The sequence below is a fragment of the Equus przewalskii genome, chromosome 3, assembly GCF_037783145.1.
Source record: "Equus przewalskii isolate Varuska chromosome 3, EquPr2, whole genome shotgun sequence".
Taxonomy (NCBI): Eukaryota; Metazoa; Chordata; class Mammalia; order Perissodactyla; family Equidae; genus Equus; species Equus przewalskii.
In genome coordinates this window covers 35,078,764-35,105,003 of record NC_091833.1, presented here as the reverse complement: position 1 = coordinate 35,105,003, position 26,240 = coordinate 35,078,764, and the positions used below count along the sequence as shown (strand labels likewise).

Here is a 26,240-nt window from a genome sequence, read left to right as displayed (position 1 = left end):
CTGCCCACAGGATCATGGGGCTCTACGTGTCCATCGTGCTGGTCATCGGCAAGTTCGTGCGCGGCTTCTTCAGCGAGATCTCGCACTCCATCATGTTCGAGGAGCTGCCGTGCGTGGACCGCATCCTCAAGCTGTGCCAGGACATCTTCCTGGTGCGGGAGACGCGGGAGCTGGAGCTGGAGGAGGAGCTGTACGCTAAGCTCATCTTCCTGTACCGCTCACCCGAGACCATGATCAAGTGGACCCGCGAGAAGGAGTAGGAACCAGCTCCTCATGCACCGTGAATGAAGGAGCCGCCCGGCAGGCCGGTGGGCAGCGTTCCTCGGGCCACAGGAGCAGACACCCCAGTCCAAGGCCACCAGCTGTGACATGTCCACCCGGCCCACTGAGCCCTAATGCTGCTGTCAGAAGGAAGCTGTGGCCCCTCCACGGCCCAGCACAGGACTGCTGTCCCTTCCCGTCATCCCTGCTGGGCCCAGTGCAGCCCACGGCCGGCCACACTGGGCCAGGGAGCCCGGCCCTCCCTTTCCCACGCGTACTGTAGAGTTTTCTAATTAAAAAACATTTTTATTTATACAAACGGACAATCACATGCCGTCTGCCGTCCTTGCCTTCCTGCTCTAGCGTGGCAGAGGTCCCAGCCCTGGCACCCTGGGTGTCTCTGGTCCAGGACACTCGTCCTCAGGCTCAGCTCTCGCCAGTCTGCGCCTCATCATCACTGTCCTCAACCAGGTACTCCTGGATCTGCTGCTCGATGCAGGCCCTGGGGAAGCAGCTGGGTGGGAAGTGGCCCCGCAGGCGCTCCGCCCCAAGGCCCCCCAGGGCTCCCTGAGCAGAGTGGGCGTTGGTACCTCTGGCTGCGGAGCCGGGCCTCGGCCAAGATGTAGGGCGGCAGGGGGTCCAGGGAGGGCTGCAACAGAGAGCCGACGTGGGCGAGGGGCTGTGTGGCACAAAGCCAAGCCAGTGCCCACCTGCCCCCCTCATGCCCTGAAGGAGGACTTCCCATATCCCCAACACACGGAGGGCGTCCACTCACCAAGTCCTTCATGTTCACACGGCAGCCGTAGCACAGCTGCTCGATGACGCGGGCTCGGGGGTCCTCCCTGCGAGAGCAGAGCTGCACCTGTGTGCCCGGTCGTGGCCCTCAGCGAGGGGTCCGCGGGCGCAGTGAGGGAGCGCCCTGCCCCAGAACATGTTCCTGAGGTGTCCCCCTGCTCCCGCCCCCCGTGCACCTACAGGGGCCAGCCATGGGGTGGACAGGACGGGGCAGGGACTCACCTCTCGCAGGGCCTGGCCCCCCCACAGCAGCCCTGCACCCGCCCCATCCCTGCAGAACAGCAGGGTGCAGTGGGCGGTGGGGTGGGGGGCTGCGTCTGGGACAGATGCAAGGGAGTCTGAGCCCCAAAAGCCGTGGCACTGTCTGCAAGTAGAGAGGAGCTGAGGGGACCAGGGGGCTGCTGAACCCCAACACCCACTCGCCAGTGCCCTCCTCTGAGCACCCTGGGGAAGGCAGACACAGACCAGCAGTGTCGATGTCCAGTGCGCACATACAGAGCAGGCAGCGGGGGCCAGGGGGACCGGCAGCACAGCCATCCCTGGGGGCCTTAACCAGCTTCTCACTTGTCCTGGGGACATGGGGGATGGGGCACAAAGGCACTGTCACCACTTTACTCCCACCCTGGCCTGAGCACCAGGGAGATGGGCTCAGCACCCCACACCCCTTCGTTTCCCTGCCCCACAGGCCCACGCGCACACACACACACACATGTGCACACACAATCACACACCTGTACACAGTGCTGACTGTGGAGGGGAACTGGTCCTGCAGCCTGAGCATAAAAGCCTCCATCAGCCGGTGAATGCTGGCCTTTTCAGGGGCCTAAGGACAATTGGATGGGGAGCTGCAGGAGTGGCCCCAGTGCAGAGGGGTAGCCCACAGGTCTGGTCAAGGGGCCACCTAGAGTCGAGGCCGTGGGCTTCTCTACACTGTCGGCCCAAGAGTCTACCGTGTCGGGCGGGGTGAGTGGGGCACCCACTCCTAAAATATCCCTGTCGTTACACACTTTAAGTTGTTAAAATTATATAAATATAAATTGTCCCTGACAAAGATCGTCCTGCCCCATCGTCCCCTCCTCCGTGTCTACGACCCACAAGCTGAGGACCTGGCCTTCCCAGCGACATGGGCACCGGAGGCCGGCTACCTCCTCTCCCTGAGAGCCCCTCCTCCTCAAGGGCGCCTCCCTGCCAAGGCATGCGGCTGCCCTGTGTGTGCTCCGAGAGTGCTGGGAGGCACTGCTAGGACACCAGGTGGTGGGCACTGGGGCGAGAGAGCTGGTGTGGACACAGCTCGGGCCACCAACGGTGTGCCAGTGACCTCTGACTCCAGGCTAGAGGGGAGGCCTCCCGTGTAATCCTTGCGGCTCACCTTGGTGTCGAGGGCTGGCGTGAAAACGGAGGGGACGGCAAACAGGTGGTTGTAGAAGGCGACCTCCTTCAGCGTGTGCTCGCGCATGGGCCGCACTACCACCACGTCGCCGTGCCGCTCATCTGAGAAGCCCTGGAGGAGCGGGACATTTCTCACCACACTCAAGTGAGCAGGCTCACAGCTCCCCTCCCTCCCTCCCAGCTGGGGAGTCACAGGCTTCCCCACTCCATGTGGGTGACCCCAGGACTGATTCACGAGACACTACTTTCAAATGAAAGGGCCAGAGGTGTGACAGCAGGAGGGGCCCCTGGTGGCCTGCACCCACGTACCGTATCCCAGGCAAGGAATGCCCCTCTCCCCAGTGCCAGGCTGGTCATGAGTTTGATGGCCAGGCGTGTGCAACTGTCTCCTGTCATCACCTTGGAGTAGCCATGGGTCCGGGCCACATGCAGGATCAAGTGGGTCCTACAGAGCAGGGCAGGGGGTCTCAGGAGCCCAGGTGGGGCAGGGGCAGGCCCAGGCCCCCCATGGGAGTTGTCTCAAGGGCCTGGAGGGGCGGGGCTCACCGTAGTGCCTGCAGAAGCTCCTCCTTGGCTGTCAGGGTCTTCACGGAGTCAAAGAGTCTGGACAGAGCCTCAGTCTGGGCAGCTGTGGGTGGCCTATCTGGGCTCTGGGGGTTCTGGGGATCCTGGGTGCAGGGCCAGCTCAGCTGTTCCTCCCCTTGGGCGAGGCTGGGGCTGTCCCCAGCCCCTTCAGCCCCCAGCACATGCTGCTGCTGGAGGAAACTGTCCACAGCTGCCTTATAGGCCCCTTCAGTCCCCACTGGCTCCTGGGCAAAGCAGCGCAGCACGGATGGTGGCAGGTCAAACACCTTCCAGGGCAGAGGAGGATGGGGGAGAGAGCATGAGGCCCAGGCCCACCTCTCTACGTACTGGGGAGAAACAGACCCAGGACGGGAGGCCCAGGGGCTGGCTCCAACAAGCAGGCACACGCCCCTCGTGGACACCCCAGGGGTCACCTCCAGTGGCCTTTAACAGGGACAGGCACACCCACCTCTTCTAAGGCGACAACATGCCACGGGAAGCCAACGGTCTGCAGGATCAGCTTCATCTCGGCCAGGGCTTTTGCTCTGGCCTCTGGGCTCAGGCCACAGGCTGCTCCCTCTGAAAAGCACAGGCAGAAATGAGAGTCCTGGCTCACAGGAGAAGAACCCCAGCAGGTGAGACAGGGCCAACACCACAGAAGAAATCCCACGAGGCTGTGCTCTGCAGGGTGGCAGTTTCTGTAGAAACCACAGGATGCTGAGCCATCTTCCTTGGGGGCATTTTTGGGGGACGGGGGGGCATGACTGACCTCAGCACTAAAGACCGGCCTGGGAGCCCACCCCACAGGAGCGGGTGGAGGGCTTACTCAGTGCCCATGACCCCGTGGGCAGAGGCTCCTGCCCAACTCCAATGACGGTGTGAGACTTAAGACAATAGCAGTGCTGTCTGTTGCAGGACATGTGCGCTCTGTCTTCAGAAGGGCACCCACCAGGGCCGTGGCGTGGGCACAGCGCCAGCTGTTTCAGCGAGGCCTACCCCAAGCAGCCGGGGAGGAGGAACAGCCATGCATACCATCAATACAGACGATCCCTGGCACAAAACGCAGTCTTTTGGCAGATTCTCGACTCAGGCCCTGGAGGGGGAAGGGACAAGGCTTCAGCCTCATGGCCAGAAGCCATGTGACACTGTCCCGGCAGGGACCATTCTCCATCTGGACTGAATGCCCTCCAGGAAGGGGCGGTGAACCCCACCCGTTGTGGACCAGGTGCCAGACAGGCCCCATGGGGAGGCCACACAGCCTGACTTGCTTCACAGCAGCCCTGCCTGGGCATCTTCGCTCCTCCTAGTAAAACCCACCCCTCGCCAGTGTGTCCCTACCTGCTATCAATGCCCCAGGGGAAGCCCCCTGTTCAAGCACCTCTGACCACTCAGAATGGAACAGAACAACGTGGAAAAAGGAAGGCATCGCTGATCACAGGGAAGAGCAGTGCCAGGTGCGGGACAATGACCCAGGGGAGCAGGCACTCATCTCACACTGTCTGGCCAGGTTTAGAGGACTGTGAGTTGAGAGCAGAAAACCAACTAAAGAAGTCCCCCCTGGAGGCCTGGGCCGCCTCCTGTACCCTTGCTACTGCCACCCTGTGGCTGCACCCTCTTCCCCAGCCCCTCTAGTCTGCGTCCCGCTCAGGGAGTGCAGATAGTCCCTGTGTGTCCCACCCCCAGGTTAAGGCCTCCAAGGTGCCGCAGTGCCATCGGGAGAAGCCTGCCTCCCACACTTTGAGCTGGGCCTGTGGACGCCCAGAGCGCAGCCCCACACTCAGCCCCACTTCACTCTCCTCTCCCCGCCTCGCTGCCAGCTGCCCTCTCCACTGACATGCTACTCTCTTCACTGCACCCAGCAGCCCCCTGCTCACTCGGGTCTCCCCTCGAACCTAAGGACGCTGCTCCAGGCTGGGCTGGGCCCCTCTACATCCCCCAAGGCTCCCACTCATATTTCACTGTCTTGTCCCAGATACACTCCCAAGAGCGAGAGGAGCCCCATGGCCTCTAAGACACAGTGAGTGGTGCTCTGCCATGCTGCGAGACCCATTTTCCAGCGACTATGTTTCTTCGTAGTCAAGCAAGTGGACAGAGCACTAAACGGCTGGGTACTCCAGATGCAGTTTTCGGTTTGTGTACCTCTTGTATGCACATCCGAGAACCCCTTGGGCAACCCAGCTGGGGAATGGGCCATTCTCTCTAGCCTCAAACAAGAGCCCCTTGGTGCCGGCCCCCTACCCTGGAGGTCAGTGGGGCGGCAGCCTGGGCCCCGGAGGATGGTGTGGAAACGCACCTCAAGGACCTGCCAGACCATGGAGCTGGACGAAGGCCCTCCAGACCACGCCAGGAGCACCTGAGGGAGAAGGGACATCACTGGAGGCACCGCATCTCCAATACGAGTGTGCCACCCCTGGGGACGCCCTGGGCGTGAGCCCACCCTCAGGACTCAGGTGTAGGACAGCGGGAGTGTGCCACCCCTGGGGACGCCCTGGATGTGAGCCCACCCTCAGGACTCAGGTGTAGGACAGCGGGAGTGTGCCACCCCTGGGGACGCCCTGGGCGTGAGCCCACCCTCAGGACTCAGGTGTAGGACAGCGGGAGTGTGCCACCCCTGGGGACGCCCTGGGCGTGAGCCCACCCTCAGGACTCAGGTGTAGGACAGCGGGAGTGTGCCACCCCTGGGGACGCCCTGGGCGTGAGCCCACCCTCAGGACTCAGGTGTAGGACAGCGGGAGTGTGCCACCCCTGGGGACGCCCTGGGCGTGAGCCCACCCTCAGGACTCAGGTGTAGGACAGCGGGAGTGTGCCACCCCTGGGGACGCCCTGGATGTGAGCCCACCCTCAGGACTCAGGTGTAGGACAGCGGGAGTGTGCCACCCCTGGGGACGCCCTGGGCGTGAGCCCACCCTCAGGACTCAGGTGTAGGACAGCGGGAGTGTGCCACCCCTGGGGACGCCCTGGGCGTGAGCCCACCCTCAGGACTCAGGTGTAGGACAGCGGGAGTGTGCCACCCCTGGGGACGCCCGGGACGTGAGCCCACCCTCAGGACTCAGGTGTAGGACAGCGGGAGTGTGCCACCCCTGGGGACGCCCTGGGCGTGAGCCCACCCTCAGGACTCAGGTGTAGGACAGCGGGAGTGTGCCACCCCTGGGGACGCCCGGGACGTGAGCCCACCCTCAGGACTCAGGTGTAGGACAGCGGGAGTGTGCCACCCCTGGGGACGCCCGGGACGTGAGCCCACCCTCAGGACTCAGGTGTAGGACAGCGGGAGTGTGCCACCCCTGGGGACGCCCTGGGCGTGAGCCCACCCTCAGGACTCAGGTGTAGGACAGCGGGAGGGGCTAGTGGGTGCAGCTGGGACAGGCCACCTGCGGGAGGGGTAGCAGGGGCTGAGAGCCAGGGCCCAAGGGACCCCATAGGAGTCACCCCGCACTCTACCTTCTCACCCGGAAAGATCAGCCGGTTCTTCCCAAGCACGGCTCTGAACTTGTGGATGTAAAATGCCTTGAAACAGTCCCTGCAACACACCCCCCAGCAGCTGCAGCAACACAGCCCAGGCCGCCTGCCCTCCACACAGAGATGGGCAAGCTGCTCACACCTGCCTCTCTGGACAGCAGCCTAAGTTTCCACTTGGTTACGTTTTCTTCTGTTAGCAACTTCCATCTTTAAAAGCAGCATCTTGACGCTGAGGCTCCACGCAGAGACCAGCAGGGGAGCCAGAGTTCAGCAGTTCTCGCCAGCTGTGGCTGCCCCAGGATGAGCCTCATGCCACATGGGGAGGCCTGCCTGGGTCCCCCCCAATCCTCACCAGTATGAACCAATGCCTGAGGGGCCCAGAGCCCAGGAGCCACCTGCACCCACAAGTGCTCAGGAAGATGCAGCTGGTGGAACAGACAGACACAGGTATGTGTAGGGTGAGACCAGCATGACCCACCCTCAGCAGAGTCAATGATCTGATCCAGGACCCCCACACAAGAAGCACCAGCTCTCAGGGGGAGAGGGGAAGCACTGAGCAGGCTGCAGGGGGTGCCCAGGGCCCTGAAGCACCACACTGGCTTCTCTTTAGTGCACTGAGCCCACCTGGACCAAAAATGCTTGGGAGGCTCCTGCAAATGCAGAGTCCTGGGCTCTTCCCCAAACCCACAGAATCAGAGCTTCCAGGGCAGGTCTTTGGAATCTTCATTCTTGATAAACCTTCCAGCTGGTCCTTCGGCTCACCAGGTTAGAGGTTCTTAGCCTTAGCTGCACATTAGAACCACTCAGGCCAACTGCGTGAGAATGTATAGGGGCGAGGCCTGGGTATCTGCATTTAAAAGCCCCCCTAGAAATCCCAGCAGGCAGTCAGGGGAGAACAGCACCTCCAGTAGAGCGGTGGACAATGCTGCAGGAGAGCTGCCCTGGCCCTGTCTGGCCTGTCTACCCCCTCCTTCCTGTTCAGACACACTGGTGTCCACAGCAATCCCCCTAACGCTGAAGAGGCACCTCTCAAGAGGGGCCAACCAAATACCCCAGAGTCCTCTGCAGACAGTAAGTCAACTCAGCGTTCAAGAGCAAAATGCCAGGGCTCCAAGGACCCCAGGTGACCAGCCACAGGAAGTGACTTCCAGGAAGGTCGGGGTGTGGTGAGGCTCCCTGAGCACACACAGACGCACTCTCCCTGGGGGCCAGGCCAGGGTTGCCCACCCATGTTGATCCTCACAATCACTGAGGAAACTTGCTCAAAATCTAGACTGCAAAAGTCCACAACCTGGAAAGCCAGCTTCTCACCTTCTCTTGGGACCAACAAGCACAGGAGGGGAGCTCTGGGCCAGGAGCCCTGCCAGCCTCACCTGAAGCCACTGCAAACTCTCTTCTTATCAGAGTCTCCAGGCAGACTGGGGCAATCGTCATTTTCACATGCCCCAAGTGGTTAAAACCTAACGTGTATTTGCCGGTAACACACATCTCATTCTACTGGGCACCTGAGAGACCGGCAGGGATGAGTTTTTAGGAAAACAGCTTAATCCCATTAGTTTCTCTCTTGTAACATTTTAGAAAGCAGAATCCAAGACTCTTGGAAACCAACTTAAAAACGTGAGCCAGTCACTCATTCAACAGACGTTTGTTTGCTATACAAAGCATGCAACATCACCAAGAATTAACAGGGATAAAATGGGAAACAGGCTCTGCCCTCATGGAGCTACAAGTCCAGGGAATGTGACCAGACATTGGAAGAGTGATGATTCAAGGATGATGGAACAGGGCCACAAGAAACCTTCAGGCAAAATGGAACATGCTTGTGCCCAGGCCCCTCTGGAAATAAGCCTCTGCTCCTGTCTGAAGACCCCCCCCGAGCTGGTGGAAAGCTGGAGCTCTCCTTCCATCCCTCTATCCCTCACAAGTAAAACAGGCCATCACCCAGAGCACCTGCCCAGGATGCTCTAACCTGCCGTGGATGTGTTCCAGCTGCCAGGAAATGCTCATCTCACCCACACCTCACCCCACTCTCACTCCCACTCTCCCCAAAACTCCATCATATACCTTCCCGCCACCTGACCCACAGACGGTTGATGAGAGAACATTACCCATGCAGGAAACCACACTCCTCCCACACACCAGGGTCTCCCGGAGCAACATTACAAGCAGGAGTAAAGTGACTAAATGCTTTTAAAAGCAAGAATTACAGTTACATAAATGGGGGGCAATCCTGGCTGCTGAGTGAGATCGTGTTTGCCAAGGTCTTCTCCCCACCTCCAGGCCTCACCTGCAGAAGGCATCTCCTGCTCGGATCACCACGACAGGAAGGCCTTCCTTGCACTTCACACACTTCTGTTCACGGCTTTGGAGACATGGAAAGAAGAGAGAACAAGAACACAGACTACACACCCCTCCCAGCAGCCTTCGGGCATACTGGTGTTGTTTCTCACCCCAAGCGGGTGTACGAGAGAGAGGTCAGACTGGGGCTGTACACACACAAACGAAGGCTTGTGTCTTATCCAAACTACCAATCTGAAGAAAGACAAGGGCCCTGAGGGTAATTTTGTCTGTTAAAGCCGGCACAGGGGCACATAAAGTCCACCTCTCAATCTCTCAAGAGATGGCACGAAAAGAGAGACAGTTTGCGTGGCCTGGAGGGGAGAAACGGAGCAAGTGGGTGGAAGCGACAGTGAGATCAACTTTCTCTCCCAGTAAGAACAGCCCGGTCGGGGGCGGAGCCGTCCCCACCGGCTACAACAACTAGAGATGCGAGCGAACAGTGGAAGTTCCTTCCTGGGATGTTCACCACCGGCTTCACAGCCACGCCCAGGTTGCTGCGCAGCGAGGTTCAGCGCCCACCCTCCCCGGGGACCCCAGGACTCCTGGGCCCCGGCCTCAGCGACCTCTAGGCTTCCCGGAGCGCCGCGCCCGGGACTGATGGCAGAGCGCAGGCCGGGCCCTCGGGGCAGGGTTCGCCACCAGCGGGGAGCCCCGGGCAGAGGAGGGGCAGGTGCGGTCGCTCAGCTCTTACCCAGGCTGCCGAGGCGGCGGCTCCTCGGACGCGGGCTCCGCGTAGTCCTCGCCCACCTGGCACATGGCTGGGCCGGGTCGCGCTGGAGACCGCGGTGGCTGCAGCTGGTCACACGCTGAGAACGTCACGGCAGCGCCGTCGCGGCCGTGACGCGAGGGACGGAGGCGGGGCGCGCCCTAACGACGTCATCGCGCCGCCGTCGCGGCCGTGACGCGCGGGCCGGGCCGGGCCGGGCCGGGACAGGGGAGGCGGTGGCGGCGGGCCTGGCCCCGGGATGGCGATGTTCCGCAGCCTGGTGGCCTCGGCTCAGCAGCGGCAGCCGCCGGGCGGGCCCGCGGGCGGCGACAGCGGCCTGGAGGCGCAGTACAGTTGCCCCATCTGCCTGGAGGTCTACCACCGGCCGGTGGCCATCGGCAGCTGCGGCCACACGTGAGTGCGCCGGCCTCCGGGAGGGGAGGGGTCGGCGGCCCGGCTCAGCCACGGCGCCCGGAGGACGCGGGGCCCGGGGTTGCCGGGCTCCCTGCACAGGCCGCCCCTGCCCTCTGGGCGCGTTCTCCAGCCTTAGCCCAGCCCCCTCCCAACCGCTCGGCACATGGGGCGACCTGCAGCCCTGCCGGGCCTCGAGGTCCTCGGGGCTGCTGACGGCTCGGCGGGCCTCCCCAGGTACCCAGAGGGCAGCAGGCGCGACCTCTGCGCCAGTCGCCTTCGATTCGGTTTCCTGGAGACTGGGGCCGGCAGTTGTAAATAAATGCCTTGTGGGTTTTGCTGTCAACTTTTGTTCAGACCGCTGTCTGCTTGTCTTGACTGCAGAGTAGAGGAGTTCCCTAAAGTTAGGAGAGGGGCTTGTTTGGATCTGGTGCTGTTTTCTTTTGATGGAGAACTTGGGCCACTTGGATCACCGAGCAGCTAGGCAGGCTGGACCTCAGGGGACTAGATGCCAAGCACCTTGCTAGGGTTTCCAGCTGCACCAGGGCCCACTGGGGTGTTTTAGGAACAGAAACCTGAGGATGTGGCTCTCCTCCCAGCTGAGAGCTGTACTCAAGTCTTCTCAGAGCTGCCAGCCTGGTTGGGAGGGAACCAAAATCAGAGTGTCTGCTCTCCGATTCTCCCAAGTGGCTGAATAATACAGCGCTGGAGTGAAATGAGCAGGGGGAGGAGAGGGGGCAGGAGGGCTTGGCTGCCAGCAGAGCTGCTGAGGCGTCGGGGCTGTCACTCCAAGGAATTGGGCTAGAGGTTCACCTAGGCTGGTAGGAGGTCCCAGAACATTTTGCAAACAAAAGCAGCTGACTTAGGAGGCTCCTGATGCAAAGAGGGAGCTGGAACTACTGGCTAGTTGTGTGACTACTCTGCACCCAGGGAGGTGGCAGGGACAGTGTCAGGATCCAGGAAGCCTTCACTTTCCTTCCTCCGGTGTCAGGCAGCACAGGTGCTAACCCATACCAGGAGAGCACTGCCGACTTGTCCTGAAGGGCACTGCGCCTCTCGCTCTTTCATGCTGCTTGATGTTTTGGCAGGGCCTGACAGGACCTCCTTCTTGTAAGCACGTACTAGTGGGTGTTTGGAGGTGTGTTCTGCCTCTCCCAGTCCCTCAGTGAGAGACCTGTAAGGCTTGTCCTGGGCCTAAGAAATCCTTTCCTCAGCTTTGGGTGGTGTCCCCTTGGCATCAGCACTCACCCAGCCCTGGGCTGCAGCGTTTCCAGTTTCTTGGTCTGCACAAACTTGTATATTCTATCTTTTTTTTCTCCAAATAAGTCTTTTCTTAAAATGTGGTTTTCAGAGAGCAGAGCCACACAGAGCTGTTGCGAAAGCATGACTTCCTGCAAACCCCTCCCCCTGCCTTCCTGGGCAGAGTCTGACCCCTCCCCCTGCCTTCGTCGGCAGAATCTGACCCCTGGTCTGGTGGTGAGACGGTCCTGCGCAAGCCTCTTCTGGAGCGTCTGCCTTAAACAGACCTTCTCCCTGGATCTCCTCGCTGGTTTTCCTGGCTATTCTGTCTCTGACTCCTACTTTCCCGAGTCCCTTGTCCAGTGTCATGAAGGCATGTGTGCACATGAGCACAGGTTCAAAGGCTCGTGCCTTTCCTTCAAAGAAAGTTTGCTGGTGGTCTGCTTATTTCTCCTCCATGGCCACCTGATTGTCAGCAGTTTCCTTCCACAAAGTAGAATTTCTGGTGGTGAGAACAGCCTCGTATGGGGCGGGTCCCCTGCTCTAGCACCGGGACCGAAGAAGAGGGGCCAGGGAGAGGATTTTCGAGCAGGAGCCCAGGGGCAAGAGGCCCTTCAGCTTAGCTTGTGGAAGAGCTCCCGGGAACGGGTTGGGGACATCCGCAGCAGTGAGCCGCATCCAGAACAGAAGCTTCAGGGCTGTTTCTAACCCTCTGGTGGGCCCTCCGCCCAGCTCATGTTTGTTTGGGGCTGGGCTCAGCCCCAGGCTGCCTCTGGCCTGTATATCTTTTCTTTTATTCCCTCCAGTCCGTGTTGTCACATTTTTCCCTCCAGCTAACTATTCTACTTGCAGTTTGTTAACGAACAGAGGTCATGAAAATTAAAAGGCTTGTGTTTAAGGGGAACCACGAGGAGTGGTAAAGTAGATGGTTTCCGAGTACTGCCTGCATGCCATGGCCCTGTGAGGCAGGTACTGTCATTATTTTTTTGTGCAAGGAGAATGAGACACAGAGAAGCTGAGTAAAGTTCCTGAGTGTCACCACAAAGCCAGGGTTTGAGCTTGGGCAATCAGGCCTGGGCCGGCCTCTTAGCCACTCCCCCCACCCCCTTCAGCGGCCCCACCACCTTGAACTCTTGCAGCAGTGACCACAGAGACCCTGGGGACCACTGAGCCTGTACAACCCTCTGCTTGCCAGCACCCAGGCCAACAAGCTGGCTTCCCTGGGTGGGATCCCAGAGGCCTCAGGAGCTTCTGTCACTTCCTGCTTGGCCATCGAGAGCGCAGGCCTTGGTCAGGGCGCAGAGAGGCCTGGGCCCACAGGCGGCTCATGTGGATCTGCATGTGGGTGAGCCGAGTCAGCTGGGCCAGGACGTGAGCGATTGAGAGACCGCCCGGAAAAGGTTTTGAAAGTTGGCCTCTGCTGCTTGGGATGGCTCTGGGTGCCCAGGGCCTGGCCTGCTTGCCTTTCTCTGAGACATTGGCCCGTCCTAGTGCACCTGTGTCTGCAGGAGGCCAGGACAGGAGTGAAACACATTGGTGGTGCCGCTGTAGCCGGGAGTCCACGTGGCGGCCGTCTGGCTGCTCCAGCTGTACCCATGAGTCTGGCGTGGGAGAGCAGACTCCTCAGCTCCTCAGCTGCCTCCTTCAGCTGAGAAGCTGCTCGGCACCAGCCCCTTGGGCGGACGCTGGCAGAAACCTCCTGTTGGAGAAGTGGGCACTGCTCGTCTGCTGCGGCTCTCAGCACACCGTGGTGATGATGCTGGAAACTAGGCCGTGAGCTGGGCTGCCACATGGACACCTGGTTCTGCCTCTGACTCCTCAGGGACCATGACACGGAGACAGGCAGTACTGTGGGGTGGGCAGGCAAGTCCAGGGGTCATGCGGGGGCTGTGGATACCTCCTCAAGATGCCGAAGCTTCCCTGCCTCCTCCTTCTGGAGGCGCCCTTCACTCCAACCTTCTGTGCATTTCCCCAGGGATGTACCCTTCCTGAGGCCTGTCTGGGACCTTGCCTTCTGCTCATGTGGCGACTCATCCCCCAGTGGCTCCTGTGGCCTCTTCTGTGTGTGTTTTCCACAGCTTCACTGAGATACAGTTTCCTCATTTAAAGTGTACAACTTAGGGGTTCCTAGTACATCCACAGCATTGAGCGACCATCACCACAGTCAATTTTAAAACATTCTTTACCCCAAAAAGAAACCTCGTTCCCATTAGCAGTCAAACTTCATGCCACCCACCCCTCACTGGCAGCCACTGATCTGCTTTCTGTGGATTTGCCTGTTCTGGACACTTCGTGTAAATGGAATTGCACACTGTGTGGCCCTTTGTGACCAGCTTCTTTCACTGAGTGTCACGTTTTCATGGGCCATCCGAGTGGTAGTGGCTCAGCACTTGCCTCCCTCTGTGGCTGAGCAGTAGCCCAACATGGGGACAGGCTGCGTTCTGTGTGTCCGTCACCCATTGAGGACACTGGCTTCTTCTCACTCTTGGCTCTGTGGCTGGCGCTGCTGTGAGCCCTAATGTGGGTTTTCATGTGACCTCCCAGGTCTGACCCTCTTGCCAGCACTTTCCTCCAGCGATGGGGTGAAGTAAGAGGCCTCCCCTGGCTGTTCGGCTAATCAGGTCCTGGGGTCCATGAGGGGGGCAGCCCTGGAGTCCTCGCCAGAGCGCCAAGGGGTGGGTGCGTGGGTGTCTCCCGTGCATGCTTATGGGTGGTGCCTGGCGAGCCCTCACCGGGGGAGGTGGTGACAAGTGGGCCGACCTCCTTATGCTGCAGGAAGAGGGGTGTCGGAACTCTGCTTTCTCATGGGCCTCAGGCATCAGGCTGAGCTGGGCCTTCTCTCTGCAAATGTTAACACGAGCAGTGACAAGCCAGGTGGCGGCTGCACCGGAAGCCAGCATGTAGGAGGAGGCCTAGCAGGCGGGACTCTGGATCGCCCTCAGCTGCCTTCTCTTGAGAAGGAGGTGAAAATCTCCTGATGGCAGAGAGAACGCTGATCCCTTAGCTTAGCTGAGTCTTCTGTACACTTGGGAACATTCCCACATCCCCTATGTCCCATACAGCTCTTGTCCCCACCCACGGCCCAGCCTGCCTAATGCACAGGTAGGAGTAGAATTGTGCGCACCCAGATTTCTTGCAGATTTCTTGCAGTCTGTGAAGTTGCCACCTTTCTTGTGGGTGTGGGCCTGATCCCCTTCCTGTGGCTGAGGATGCTCTTCTGGGGCTGTGGAGGCCCCATTTCAGTGTCTCCACGTCCCCAGTCCCACGTTGCGGCTGAGCAGTCCCCACGGCAGTTCCTATGAAGCTGGAGTGAGGTGGTCCTGTGCTCAAGCTCTTTCTCCCTCTTGCTCCCCACTGGGAGTTCTGGAGCCTGGTGTCCCCTGCTGATCGCCTCTCCTCCCGCCCAAGCGATGAGCATGCTTCTGCAGCGTGGGGGTGGGTCTAAGTACAGCACCGTGTCGCTGCTGGGGCCGCACACACGGGACTGCTAGTACCTATATCCTGCCAGCCAGCCATCCTCGCAGCTTGGCATCTCAAGGACCAGTTCAGGAGCTCAGGGCAGCGAGGAGCCTCAGGTGCCGGGTGCCCAGGGCCGTCATCGTCACTGCTCGGCGGAAAAGAGCCTGAGCACAGCCCCTTCTGTCACCAAGCCTCTGCTCAGGCCAAGCCAGAGCCCTTCCTGCCTGGGGAGGGGGCACTGTCCCAAGGCTGGTGACACTACCCTGCCAGCTTTGGCCCTACCCTGTCCCACAAGTCCTGGGCCCCACGGCCGGCAGTTCTTCTCCCACCATCGTTAGTGATTTTACTCCTCAGGGCTCAGTGAGTAGAGGGCCTCCAGGGTCCCCCTGTGCTGTCCCTGCGTCCCCTTAACCCCCTGAGGTGTTGTCATCTCTGCATAGTGGTGAGATGGGCAGGCTGAGCCCAGACCTACTGCAGCCAGAGCCCTCGCTGGGACCAGGGTTGGCACAGGTCCTGGAGAGGCATGGCGGGGAGGGGACCCCGGTCATCTTTTAGTCAGAGATGCCATCCAGCCAGTGGGACTTGGGCACACAAGTGACCATCTCTAGCAGCCTGCTGTTGACACCATTGGGGAGCTGCCTCACGTGCGCTGGAGCAAGAGGGTGGTTAGCGAGGACCATGTGACCGGCGGCCCTCAGGCTCATGTCCCCCACCCCCTGCAGGTTCTGTGGGGAGTGCCTCCAGCCCTGCCTGCAGGTGCCGTCCCCCCTCTGCCCGCTGTGCCGCCTGCCCTTCGACCCCAAGAAGGTGGACAAGGCCACCCACGTGGAGAAGCAGCTTTCGTCCTACAAGGCACCCTGCCGGGGCTGCAACAAGAAGGTACCCTGCCCCACAAGGCTATCCTGAGGCCGGGTGGGAGCTCTGGCCAGGCAGCTTCAGGCCCAGTCCTGCTGTCCAGCAGAGGAACTGGGCGTCGGCTGCTTGTCTTTCCTGTGGGACCTGTGGCTCCTCTCAGGCCCCTCCCCCACCGCATTGCTCACCGCTTATGGCTGCAGGTTCCCCACCCACATCACGTCCCCACACCCCACTGCCTGGCCTGGGCTCTGGGTCGCTCATGTGTATTGGGGCCAATGCAGGGACACGGTCTAAGCTGAAACCCACCCTATATGCAGCCTCGACACCCTAGTGACCTGTCCACTGCAAGCCATGCCGCTGAGGGGAGAGCCATGATGGTGGTACGGTGTGTGTCACAGGCAGCTTGAGAGCATCTGGTGTGCTGGGCGCCTGTAGCTCATCGTGGCTCTCAGTGCCCCCCATTCACCCCCACAGCTCACCCACCACCCTCCCTACACCCAGTGTGAGGGGTGGGGAGGCCTCAGCCCCGGGAGCTGATTTTGAATTTCCATTGTCGGACTCTGCTGTCTCGGGTTAACAAGTTCCGTCAACTTGGCACAAAAGGGAGCAACCCCTGGTTGCTTTGTCCTAAAGGTCAAAGGTCTGAATGTCCAGGGCCTGCCCTGAGGTCCATGGTGAGGGGGCTGCTGTGGCTTCCTGCAAGCTGGCATGCCACCCCCTCCCTGGCAGGCTTCTTCCCCCAGAGAGTAGAGCAGACCAGAGTCCTGGAGTTTCACACGCGAGGCAGCCCTGCCCTTTGCTGCAGCATTTTCGGTTCTGTCCACTCGCACACGTACGCAGGGCCACGGGGCGGGCCTGGGGGGGCGGGCTTCTCCCAGTGTCCGCCAGCCCTGGGCAGAGCTGGGAGCCTGGCTGCTATTGGAAGGACCTTCTCCTGCTGCCCCAGAGGCCTCACCCTGGGGACAGGGCCCCATGCGCTCATGGAGGCAGTCGTCCCTCCTCGGCCATCCCTCGCCACTTCCTTGGCTCTGCGAGGTGGTTTCTTTTTGTGAGATGTTGACCCCAGCTTCTTGGCATTGGTGACATGGCAGAATTGGTGGCGTCCACTCCCCAGGGAGGGTTTACCCCGTCTCTTCCTTCTGGTCGTTCACCTGCATCTGCCCGAGGGTCCCCGCGCCAGCTCTCCGGAGTCGGTGCTCCCTTCCCCTGCCCTGTTCTGAGCCAGCTTTCCCCCTCGGCCAGCATGCATGACTCGGGCTGCCGAGGAGAAGGTTGTGCTGGGGTGGGTCCAGTTTGGTTTGGTACTTTCGGTAAGGAGTTTTGTCAGACATTGAGCTGTCTAAAAGGATTTTGTATGTTGGCTCCCATTAGGAAGGGATAAATGCCCTTCCTGGTCCCCCATGGACCGTCCCTGCCCTTCTGCAGCTCCCCGAGGGCCCCACTAGGGCGTGCTCCTGTCCGGGGCTGGTGGCTGGACGCCTGCCTCCTGCACTGCCACACCTTGAAGCTGTGAGCACCTGCTGCTGGGCGGAGCTTGGCGGCCCCTCTGGGTCCTGGCCTGTGTCTCCCTCCCTCAGCGTCTCTTCTCTAGCAGGGACACGCAGCCCCTGAGAGAGGCCTCCAGGAACCTGCCCTGCCTGCTGGTCGTTCCCTCGCCCTCTGCAACCTGAGGCCTTGGCCTCCACTGACCCCCATCCCCCACCTCTCTCTTCCCAGGTGACACTGGCCAAGATGAGGGTACACATCTCCTCCTGCATGAAGGTCCAGGAGCAGATGGCCAACTGTCCCAAGTTCGTCCCCGTGGTGCCCACGTCCCAGCCCATCCCCAGGTAGGCCACCCTGCTGGGGGTGCTCAGGGTCCCTGTCCCTTGTGGGGACAGCGCCTGGCCTGCGTTGCTGGGTGGGGGCAGTGCAGCTCCACCCTGAGGAGGTAGGAGGGGCTGCTGCATCCCCTCTGTGGAGGTTCTCGCCACCCTGTAGGAAGGGGACCCTGAGGAGGGCCCAGGCGCCACCTCCCAGCAGGAAGTTTGGCCCCCAGAAATCCTGGGGCTGGACAGACGCCTCCTCTCAGGGCAGGCGGTGGAAGGGCAGTCCTCCCCTGCTTGCACAGGCGCGTGGGGAAGGGGAGGGACTGGGAGTGGACTGGGTGGCGAGCAGAGCTCCAGAGCAGTCGCAGTGGGGTGTGCCGGGGGGAAGCAGAGTGCCCATGGCAGCCGCAGTCCTTGGCACTTTGGCTGGGCCTCCTTCCTGCCCGTGGCCCGGAGCCCACAGAGGGGAGGGCACGGCAAGCCTGTGATGGGGTCGGGGCAGGCGGCAGGAAGGTGGGCAAGGCCGGCCTGGCCACCACTCACACTCCCCACCCCCGCAGCGCCATCCCCAACAGGTCCACCTTCACCTGCCCTTACTGCGGTGCCCGCAACCTGGACCAGCAGGAGCTGGTGAAGCACTGCGTGGACAACCACCGCAGCGACCCCAACCGCGTGGTGAGCACCTGCGCCTGCCGCGGAGCCTGCCCCCTGCATCCAGGGGTGCCTGGGTCCCACTGTCCGCCCACAGGTGGCCCTCCTGGGACCCCAGGGTGGAGGGCTTGCTCCCAGCCCCGAGCGCGGCTTCACCCAGCGCCCCTGTTGCAGGTGTGCCCCATCTGCTCAGCGATGCCCTGGGGCGACCCCAGCTACAGGAGCGCCAACTTCCTACAGCACCTGCTCCACCGGCACAAGTTCTCCTACGACACCTTCGTGGTGGGTGTCTCCCTACCCATAAGCAGCCTCAGCCCCAACGGCTGCAAAAAGGAAGCTGGACGCAGAGGCTCCCCTGGCTCCTGTGGGAGCTTCCTGTGGTGGGGTGCTATGGCCATCAGGTCCGCGTGGACACCAGGGGCCTCGGGACCTTGGGTCTGCACAGAGCAGTCCTGTGACGGCCCCTTTGTTCTGCGGGGTCCCTCACCACCGGGCAGCGAGCTCACTTCACATGGAGCCCTTCCGGGAGAGGCAGCCACAGCTACAGCAGCCGTGGCAGGGTCACCATATCCCCAGCCCTGCACGGTGGCCTTGGGACAGAGAGTGCCTTGGTACCTTTAGTGGGTGACAGGCTCCCTCAAGGTGCCTGTTGGAGATGAGCTAGAGGGACTCTCATCCCATGGAAGGACCTCCGGCTCCCTCCCTCTCCAGCTGCAGCAGGTCAGCCCTGCCCTCCCCGCCCTGTCCGTCCTGTCCGTCCAGTCCCCCTCCAGCCTCCAGCCTCTGGGCGCCAGGGCTGGTGAGATTAATCACTCGCACTTCTGTCTGCCCGGGTCCTCATTGTGAGGCTGTGAAGATTCTGGCTTCTCTGCTCATCTCAGAACCCTGTTTTTGCGGTGTTCTGAGATGAGAGAACAGCTCTCGTCCCACGTGTCCTCACAGACCCACTCAGCCTCGGTCACTGGGCGAGCTGTCTGCTGGGGACACGCTGCACGGCCCGCGCTGCCCTCGGGGGATAAAGACCTTGGGAGAAGCCAGATGTTGCCCCCACGCGTGGGCAGCACTTCAACATCCCACCAAGCAGTTGCTGCGTGACCCTGGGGACTCGGCCTGGGCTGTGACCTGGGTCGTGCTGCAGGGAGGTGTGGAGACTGGAAGTGGTAGCGCTAGTCTGGGGTGACCGGACAGAGGAGGTAGCTCTGAGACGCCGCCAGCACAGCCGGCTCGCCCGGCCCTTGCGTTCCCCTGGCCCACTCCACTTCTGTCTTCCAGGACTACAGCATCGACGAGGAGGCCGCCTTCCAGGCTGCCCTGGCCCTGTCTCTCTCGGAGAACTGAAGGCGCAGCCCAGCCACCGGGACCAAGCGCTCCTGCCTCGAGGGACAGGGCTGTGCTGGCTCTGTGCGGCCCAGCGCCTGCATGGGACCGCGCCTCGTGGGCCAGGTGGAGCCTCCGTTGTTGCAAGAGGAGGGGTCCCCGAGCCTACCAGAGGCCGGCAGAGACCACGGTGCCCTCGCCGTCAAAGGACGGCTGCCTGTGCTCCTGGCCGAGCGTCGCTGGTTTCTTCGGTGCTTCAGGCTGAGCAGGTGGCCCTCGCAGTGCCGGCCTGTGGGGGCTGAGAGCAGCTGGCTGTCTGTCTGTCTCAAAGCCATGATGTCCTCCCCATGCCGGGAGGACCCACTGCTGAGCAGGGAAGCGTGGGAGGGGTCCGAGCTGCCCACCCGGCCTCTGGCAGCACCTCCCCCTGTGCCCTTGGTACTGGCTTTGTGATACCTGGAGATCCTGGCACTTTTTCTATATTATCTGGTGTGATGACCTTTTCACATTTTATAGAGCAAAGACAGAGCAGTTACTCTTCCTATTGCAATATCTGTGTTTGATTAGGAACAATAGTATTTTTATGGAACATTTACAAAATTATATTTTTTAAAAAAACGATCAAAAATAAGCAGTTTTGGTCTTGGTGCAGGGGAGGGAAGGAGAGATGGGGCAAACGCTGCAGCTGAGATGAGCTGCAGGGCATCACTTGTGCGCAGGACCGAAGTGGCCGCGTCCCCAGGTCACCTCACCGTTCTCCCGGGTTCCTCTGGTCAGCCTGTCGGTTTCCCTTTGATAATAACCAGGAAGAAATATCAAAGCCCCCGGCCACTTGCAGCGGCTGGGTCTGCTCTGAGGCCTCCCCAGTGGTGCAGAGGCCTCCTCCTGCCTGCGGTCCTGGCCTCGGCCCCACTGTCGTGTTTCCAAAGCTGACCACAGCCCTCCTCAGGCAGGGCCGCCCCTAGCAGTGGCAGAGCTCGGGGGCCTGGTCGGGGTGGGCTTGGCCAGTGGTGGGTCCAGCCAGAAAGCACTCATCAGTACTCGTTCGGTTCATGGCATAAATTATTGCTGTCTTTAAAAAAATTTAAATAAAATGTTTCAAAGCATCTATAGCAGCCTTGACGGGCAGGTTTCATGCTGCGAATGTTGAACGTAGGGGGCTGGTTTGCAGTTGCCGCAGCTCCCTGTGCTGAGGGCTGCAGGTGTGCACCCCCCCCAGGCCGTCCCGACTCAGAAAGCAGCTGGCTTCAGGGTCACCCGTAAAGAGGACACAGTGGCCAGGAGGGGCGCTGTCGGGCAGCTGTCCTGCCTGTGATGTTCCGAGGAGCAGAGCTGCCCCCTGCCAGCTGGTCCTGCCAACTCTCCTGGGCCCTTGCGGGCCTTGGCTTCCCTCAGCCTGTGCTCTCACTCCTGGCCTGCTTTTCTCTCTCCCAGAGCACATCCTATTTCTTGAACCACATCTGGTCCCCTGGAACTTCCGCAAAGGTTTGCTGGGCGTTGGTGCCTTTCGCTTCCTTCCTCGTCCTCAGGCTGGCAGGGTGGGCACTTCCTGGAATCCCTCGGCTGGGGCAGGTCTGGATGGGGCCGGTTCTGGGGCCCACAGGTGCCTTAGTGGCCTTTGGGGTGGTCTTTGGGACTCCGTTGATGTGAAACCTTGCCACCCCAGCTATGGTCCTCGTATGGCAGCCCCTCTCCCCCACTGCTGCCTCTTGGTGCGCCACAGCCTCCCTGGCAGCCTGCCTGGTGCCCCAGCCTGTGCTCTCAGCCCTCGAACCTGGAGCCTCACTCGAATGCTGGAGCATTGCACGGAGCTGTTTAGACATCGGCACCAGGACTTCCTGTGAAACACCCACCCAGGAATGGCACTTGGGGCCACCATCAGTGCCACTGACCCCTGCTGTTCCCAAGTCACCGTGGGCCTTTAAAAGCCAAGAAAAATCACCTGCTGGCCAATGTCTTGGCGTTTGGTCAGCGAGCCACACTCCTGCCATGCTCTCCACTATCCGTTGCTAGTCTGGTTCCCCAGGCAGGGCTATGTTCTGGTCCATTCCTCTGAGGAGAAGCCGGGTCTCCTGAGCTTGAAGCCTCCACAGGGCTGGGCCAGCAGCAGTGTCCACAAGCAGTCACTCGAGGGGGAGCTGTGATCTGGGCGGGTTGCCCCCTTGAGAAGCAGTCAGCCTCAGACACCTTTGTTAGGAGCCACTATCCCCACCTCGCCTCTGACCGCTCTCTGACCCCACTGGCCATGGACGCCAGGCTCCAGGGTGCAGCGGAGCTGCAGGCTGGCCTGTCCTTTCCATTGCCTTCCAGAAGGAGGCCTGTGATGAAGCAAGTCCTAGGGGAGCCATCTGAGTCCAGTCTCAGCTTCCCCCAGGGCTGATGGGGCAGGAAGGCCGGTGCTGTAGCTGAGCCCCTCCTGCAAGAGGCCAGGGGAGCTGGGCCCCCGAACCTTAGCCCCTAGGGAGCCACACCCCCTGCCTGTCCTCCCGACCGCCTGCCAGGGACATGGCCCCCAAGTGCAGACCCAAGGCCACATCCCCAGGGCCTCATTGACGGGGGTGAGGGACCAGGGTCTGTCAGCACCGGGGGGAGCCTCAGGATGGCCCTGGCCAGTCACCCAGGGGACCCGGTGCCAGTTTGGACAGTGCTGGGACCAGCTGGGCACTGGACGCCAGGTGCGGATGCTTCTCCCTCCCTCTGTGCTGCCCCCATCTCCTCTCCACTCTCCAACTCGGCGCCTTCGTCCCCTCATGAGCCTCCCAGCGCGCCCGGCAGTCCTAAGCACTGGCCTCTCCAGGGCCAGCTGTACATCCTCTGGTGCAGGACCCTTGTTGCTTCTTCCCTAAAGCTGCCAGCACATCCTGCGTGGAACATGCAGCAGCTTTGGTTCTGGGCCGCCCACGTGGGCCTGTGCCCCGTCACTAGTTAGGCCCCGAGCCCTCAGCCCTGAGAACAGGGCTGCTGTCAGCAACTGTGCCCCCACCTGGCCACCAGCCAGGCCCGTCCACACCTCCCAGGGGAGCAGGACGGGTGCTGCTCTCACACGCCCAGGCAGCTTCGCAGCGGTCATGACCCTCGGCGCCAGGAAGCCCTGGAGGCTGCTTCAGGGCCGTCTCAGCAGGTCCCGACCTCACCAGCACCCCTTACTCACCGCCTGCCCTCGGGGAGTGGACGCCGGGGTGACTGTCCCCTGAGTCTCACCCTGTGGAGGCCTCGGCACCCACTACGTTGCTGAGGGCTCCTCACCGTGGGGGGGCGCTGGGAGGAGGAAGGAGGAGCCAGGCGCATCTTAGAGTCCTCTGACACCGACAGGCCTCCACCGAGGGCCCCTGAGGACCTTAGTCCCCTCCAGGCCCCTCAGCGTGACCGCAGGGCCAAGAGCCACAGGACAGCATCCAGCCATGGCCTCCGTCTTGTCCCTGCCACTGCAGGCCCAGGCCAGACGGGGCCACACAGACACACGGGGCAACATGGGGGCACACGGGACACAGGGTGACTCAGTGTCCAGGACAGTCTGCCCAGGGGAGGGCATCAGAGTGAACCCTAGAACCATGTGGGGGACACGTGCGAGCTGGAACTCAGCAGATCCTCCCTTTCACTTTGGATAAAATCCGAGGTAGAGGAAAATGTCTGAAACCCAGGCCGGTGGGACTGCCCCAGCGAGCATGAGGAGGCCCAGGTCACAGCGGGGGCACAGCCTCAGCCCAGTCCAGCCCCTCTTCGGGGTTCCCTCCAGAAACCCGTCTGGGCTGCACAGGGACCTTGATGCGGCTCAGACTCGTGGACCCACACACTTCAGTCTGGGAGTTCCTGGAAGCCAGGGTCTCCCTCTACCCTGACATAAGCAAGGATCGACAATCCCAGGCCGCTGATCTCCACAGCACACAGCCAGACAGTCCTACATCCACTGGGCCCCGGCCCCTATGCCGTGGGGTGTCTGCAACTGGGCGCCATGCCCTTCCTCTCATGTTACATAACGGCGCAGGGAGTCCACATGCACCCTGCTGTCTAGAAAGTGCCTCCAGGTCCCTGGGTACCTGTGACCTTCTCTGTTAGGAAGGGGACAGGTGACCAGCCTACCTGAAGACAGGATGCCCAGAGCATGGAGCCCCCTGTCCCTGGCCGGGCTCCTTCATTAGCCCTGGGGCTCCTGAGAACTGGCCGCAAATCTCGCCCTTCCCTCTTGCAGGAGCGCTCGACAGCAGGCAGACACAGAGGGGCTGGGCCCAGGCCATGCAGACCCACTGCAGAGGGGCTTCCTGGTGGGCTCGGCTCAGCCTGGGGTTTGCAAGACTCCAGTCCTTTCGGGAAACACAAGAGTGCACAGGTGCCTGGCGCCAAAACCAATGGTGAGTCCCCCTGCTTGCCTGCAACTGTCAAGGGCCTGGTACGCAGAGTCGTGCCCCCTAATCTCTTGGAGGTCATCTAACACAGGGCCCCCTTGATTTCGGCTCACGAGCCCTGGGGAAATAGGCCAAACCCTGTGCTGGGCCCAGCGCCAGCTCCTCCTACTGGGCACCTAGACAAGCCCCGAGGCATCTATGGGGAACCGGAAACGCCTCTGCCCCAGGATCCGACTCGAGGGAGGGTGTGTCCTCATGACACAACGCCCCAGGGGCACCGGTGAGCCAGCCCCTCCTAGACGTCTCTGAAAAGGCTGCTGAGGCCATCCTCCCACGGTGCTGACACCCCACGCCGCCGAACTCCCTCCCAGGACTCTGGTAGAAACCAAAGCTCCCCACCTCAGTCCCTCTCAAAACATGCTGGTGGGGGAGGAGCCTGAACCTCACTCACAAGGACAGGCAGGGTCCAAAGGCGCCTTAGCACAGCCAGCCCGAGGAGCGCATCTCTGACGGTGCACTCTCAGACGATCGAACAGAAGCACACAGTGAGCTGGTTGGCGTCGCACCCGGAGCCTGGGCCTCAGCAAAGGAAAAAGTCAGCTGGCCGGCTGAAAACAGACCTGGCTCCTCCGACCATGGCAGGTGCAGCCAGCCGCTTGGCCCCTCTCGGTCTGGGCTCTTCTCCAAGGGAAGAGCAGAAGAGGCAGGCGCTGGCCAGGCTGCTAGGTGGACCTGCACCTCCCTTGCGGAGTCTATGACACCAAACCTCTGGAAACACTGGGGTGGGGGGCGGGCAGGCACAAGAAGAGGGCATTGGGAGCTGCAAACGGCACCAATGCAGCCTCTTTCTAGAAACTGAGCACATCTCAGGTTTGCAGGGCTGAGGTTAGTTCTCCTTTTGAACCAACAGCTGCCACATTTCAGCTGGGCCCTCCCAGCAAATCAGGACGAGTCCAGGCCTGCAGCCTCTTGGCCAGGCCACTGTCTGCATGAGCGTCCTGGGGCGGCTGTAACAAAGTACCACAGCTGTGTGGCTTCAACAAGAGAAACTTATTCTGCCACAGTCTGGAGGCCGGAAGTCTGAGATCTAGTTGTTGGCAGGGCTGGTTCCTTCTGAGGGCTGTGAGGGAGCATCTGTCCGTTCCCCTCTGCTCCTCGTCAGCCCCGGGTGCTCCTCGGCTCGTAGCTGCACCACTCTGACCCGTCGGCTCACGAGACGTTCTCCCTGTGTCTTCACGTCATCTTCCCTCTGGGTGTGTCTGTGTCCAAATTTCCCCTTTATGAGAGCACCAGTCCTTGGTCTGGAGCCCACCCCAATGACTTCATCTTTACTGCACCTGCGAAGACCCTGTTTCCAGGTAAGGTCACAAGCACAGGTGCAGGGGTAAGGGCTGCAGCGTCTCTTCAGGAGACATGAGTCGACCCTAGCGCTGCCCTCAGCTTGTTGTCAGTTCACGCTGAGACGCGGGAGCCGGGCAGTCGCTTCTCTTTGGGGCCAGCTAGGCGTGAGCTCCAGCAAGGTGCCACCTGGAAAGGAAGACCACCCGCCCCCAAGGGGTGGGAGCTGGGAGCTGCAGCTCTCCTTAGGGCTGCTCTCAGCCGCCTCATGGGTTTCTGGAGGGTGCTGGAGCCACCGGCTGCTGCCAGACTCGCTGAGGGCCCCCTCGAGAGTTTGACCCACTGCCCTGACCCAGCCCGGAGACAGAACCAACTGGGCTCCCGCAGAGGCATCTGCTGAACATGGTGGCCGGCGGGCCAGGCCAGTGGAGAAGGCACCTTTGGACCCAACAGACTCGCAGCTGGCTCCTTCAGGACGTGCCTGGAAGGGACTCCAGGTCCTGCAGTCAGTGGCTTCTGGTAGCCTGCCCCAGGGCTGGCTGCGTGTCAACAGGAGGCCGGGCCCGGGAGGTGCATCCTGGCGTCCTGGGCATGCTCCTGGGCAGGACTCAGGCTCTTCGGATGGAGGCTGCTGCACAGGTTCGAGACGCCTCCCCTGGCTGGTCTCCGTCCCCCTGGTGGCCGAGTGAGAGAACACAGCACACTGACCATGTGCACATGAGACCGTGTGCTGAGGTGCAGACACTCTGGGAAGGGCAGATCAACAAGATGGGGATGTTCAGCCCCTCTCTGTGACAGAGAACCACCTACACGTGACCCTTCCAGTCTCTCAAACAACCTCTGGGGGACGAGGGGCTGGTTCACTGTGTGGACAGAGAAGAAGCTCTGAGAGGATGTGGCAGGGCGCGGAGCTGGGCACCGAGATGTGGACCCCTCCCCTCAAGTCCCTGGGTTCACCCACTCATGCCTGACCTCTGTGTCACGCAAAACAGCTCCTGAGACCTCACATACGCATGCACGCAAAACACATGGATGTACACACAAATACACGTGCGCACATGCTTGCGCACATGCGTGTGCTGTGTGTGCACATCATACAGGACATGGGCCTGCACACACACGTACATGCATGCACACATACTGACACACATATGCACACCGTTCATCCCTGCTTGGCCCCCTGCTCAGTCCTCACCTCTTCTGCCCCAGCCCCCAGGAGCCCCTCCTCAGCATCCGTCACTTTCTCTGGCATGCCCTAAGGTATCTAGAACTCTACGGCCTGTCTTACAAGCTGCGTGTGAAGGGACA

General features: G+C 61.3%; 3 protein-coding genes across 35 annotated transcripts in view; 2 read left to right on the top strand and 1 right to left on the bottom strand.

The window, feature by feature from the left end:
* Nucleotides 1-590, top strand: part of PIEZO1 (piezo type mechanosensitive ion channel component 1 (Er blood group)) — a 65,831-nt gene extending 65,241 nt beyond the window's left edge. For all 5 annotated transcript variants that reach the window (XM_070613968.1, XM_070613971.1, XM_070613969.1 and 2 more), the window contains one exon: nucleotides 11-590. In XM_070613968.1, coding sequence (XP_070470069.1) covers nucleotides 11-260 — 250 coding nt within the window. In that variant the 3' untranslated portion in view covers nucleotides 261-590. The remainder of the gene's footprint in view (nucleotides 1-10) is intronic.
* On the bottom strand, nucleotides 547-9,700 carry CTU2 (cytosolic thiouridylase subunit 2). 29 transcript variants are annotated; one of them, XM_070613990.1, is made up of 16 exons: nucleotides 9,497-9,613; nucleotides 8,753-8,827; nucleotides 7,090-7,277; nucleotides 6,448-6,890; nucleotides 5,303-5,362; nucleotides 4,042-4,102; nucleotides 3,479-3,588; nucleotides 2,992-3,296; nucleotides 2,755-2,890; nucleotides 2,426-2,557; nucleotides 1,788-1,879; nucleotides 1,522-1,625; nucleotides 1,279-1,420; nucleotides 1,037-1,103; nucleotides 852-910; nucleotides 547-775 (listed from the first exon to the last, which is right to left on the bottom strand). In XM_070613990.1, the coding sequence occupies exons 5-16, from the start codon at nucleotides 5,321-5,323 to the stop codon at nucleotides 688-690; spliced, it is 1,317 nt and encodes a 438-aa protein (XP_070470091.1). In that variant the 5' UTR covers nucleotides 5,324-5,362; nucleotides 6,448-6,890; nucleotides 7,090-7,277; nucleotides 8,753-8,827; nucleotides 9,497-9,613; the 3' UTR covers nucleotides 547-687. The 29 variants fall into 29 exon arrangements, 22 of the variants coding, with proteins under 22 accessions (XP_070470091.1, XP_070470093.1, XP_070470090.1 ...); XM_070613992.1 differs by having other exon boundaries at nucleotides 547-763; XR_011538560.1 differs by lacking the exon at nucleotides 7,090-7,277 and having other exon boundaries at nucleotides 547-763; nucleotides 1,279-1,437; nucleotides 6,448-6,526; nucleotides 9,497-9,656.
* A 38-nt stretch (nucleotides 9,701-9,738) lies between these two features.
* RNF166 (ring finger protein 166) lies at nucleotides 9,739-20,361 on the top strand. Its single transcript, XM_070613994.1, has 6 exons — nucleotides 9,739-9,925; nucleotides 15,343-15,499; nucleotides 17,192-17,304; nucleotides 17,844-17,958; nucleotides 18,109-18,216; nucleotides 19,207-20,361. Exons 1-6 carry the CDS (start codon nucleotides 9,771-9,773, stop codon nucleotides 19,270-19,272), a joined length of 714 nt encoding a protein of 237 aa, XP_070470095.1. The 5' UTR covers nucleotides 9,739-9,770; the 3' UTR covers nucleotides 19,273-20,361.
* Nucleotides 20,362-26,240: the final 5,879 nt, after the last annotated feature.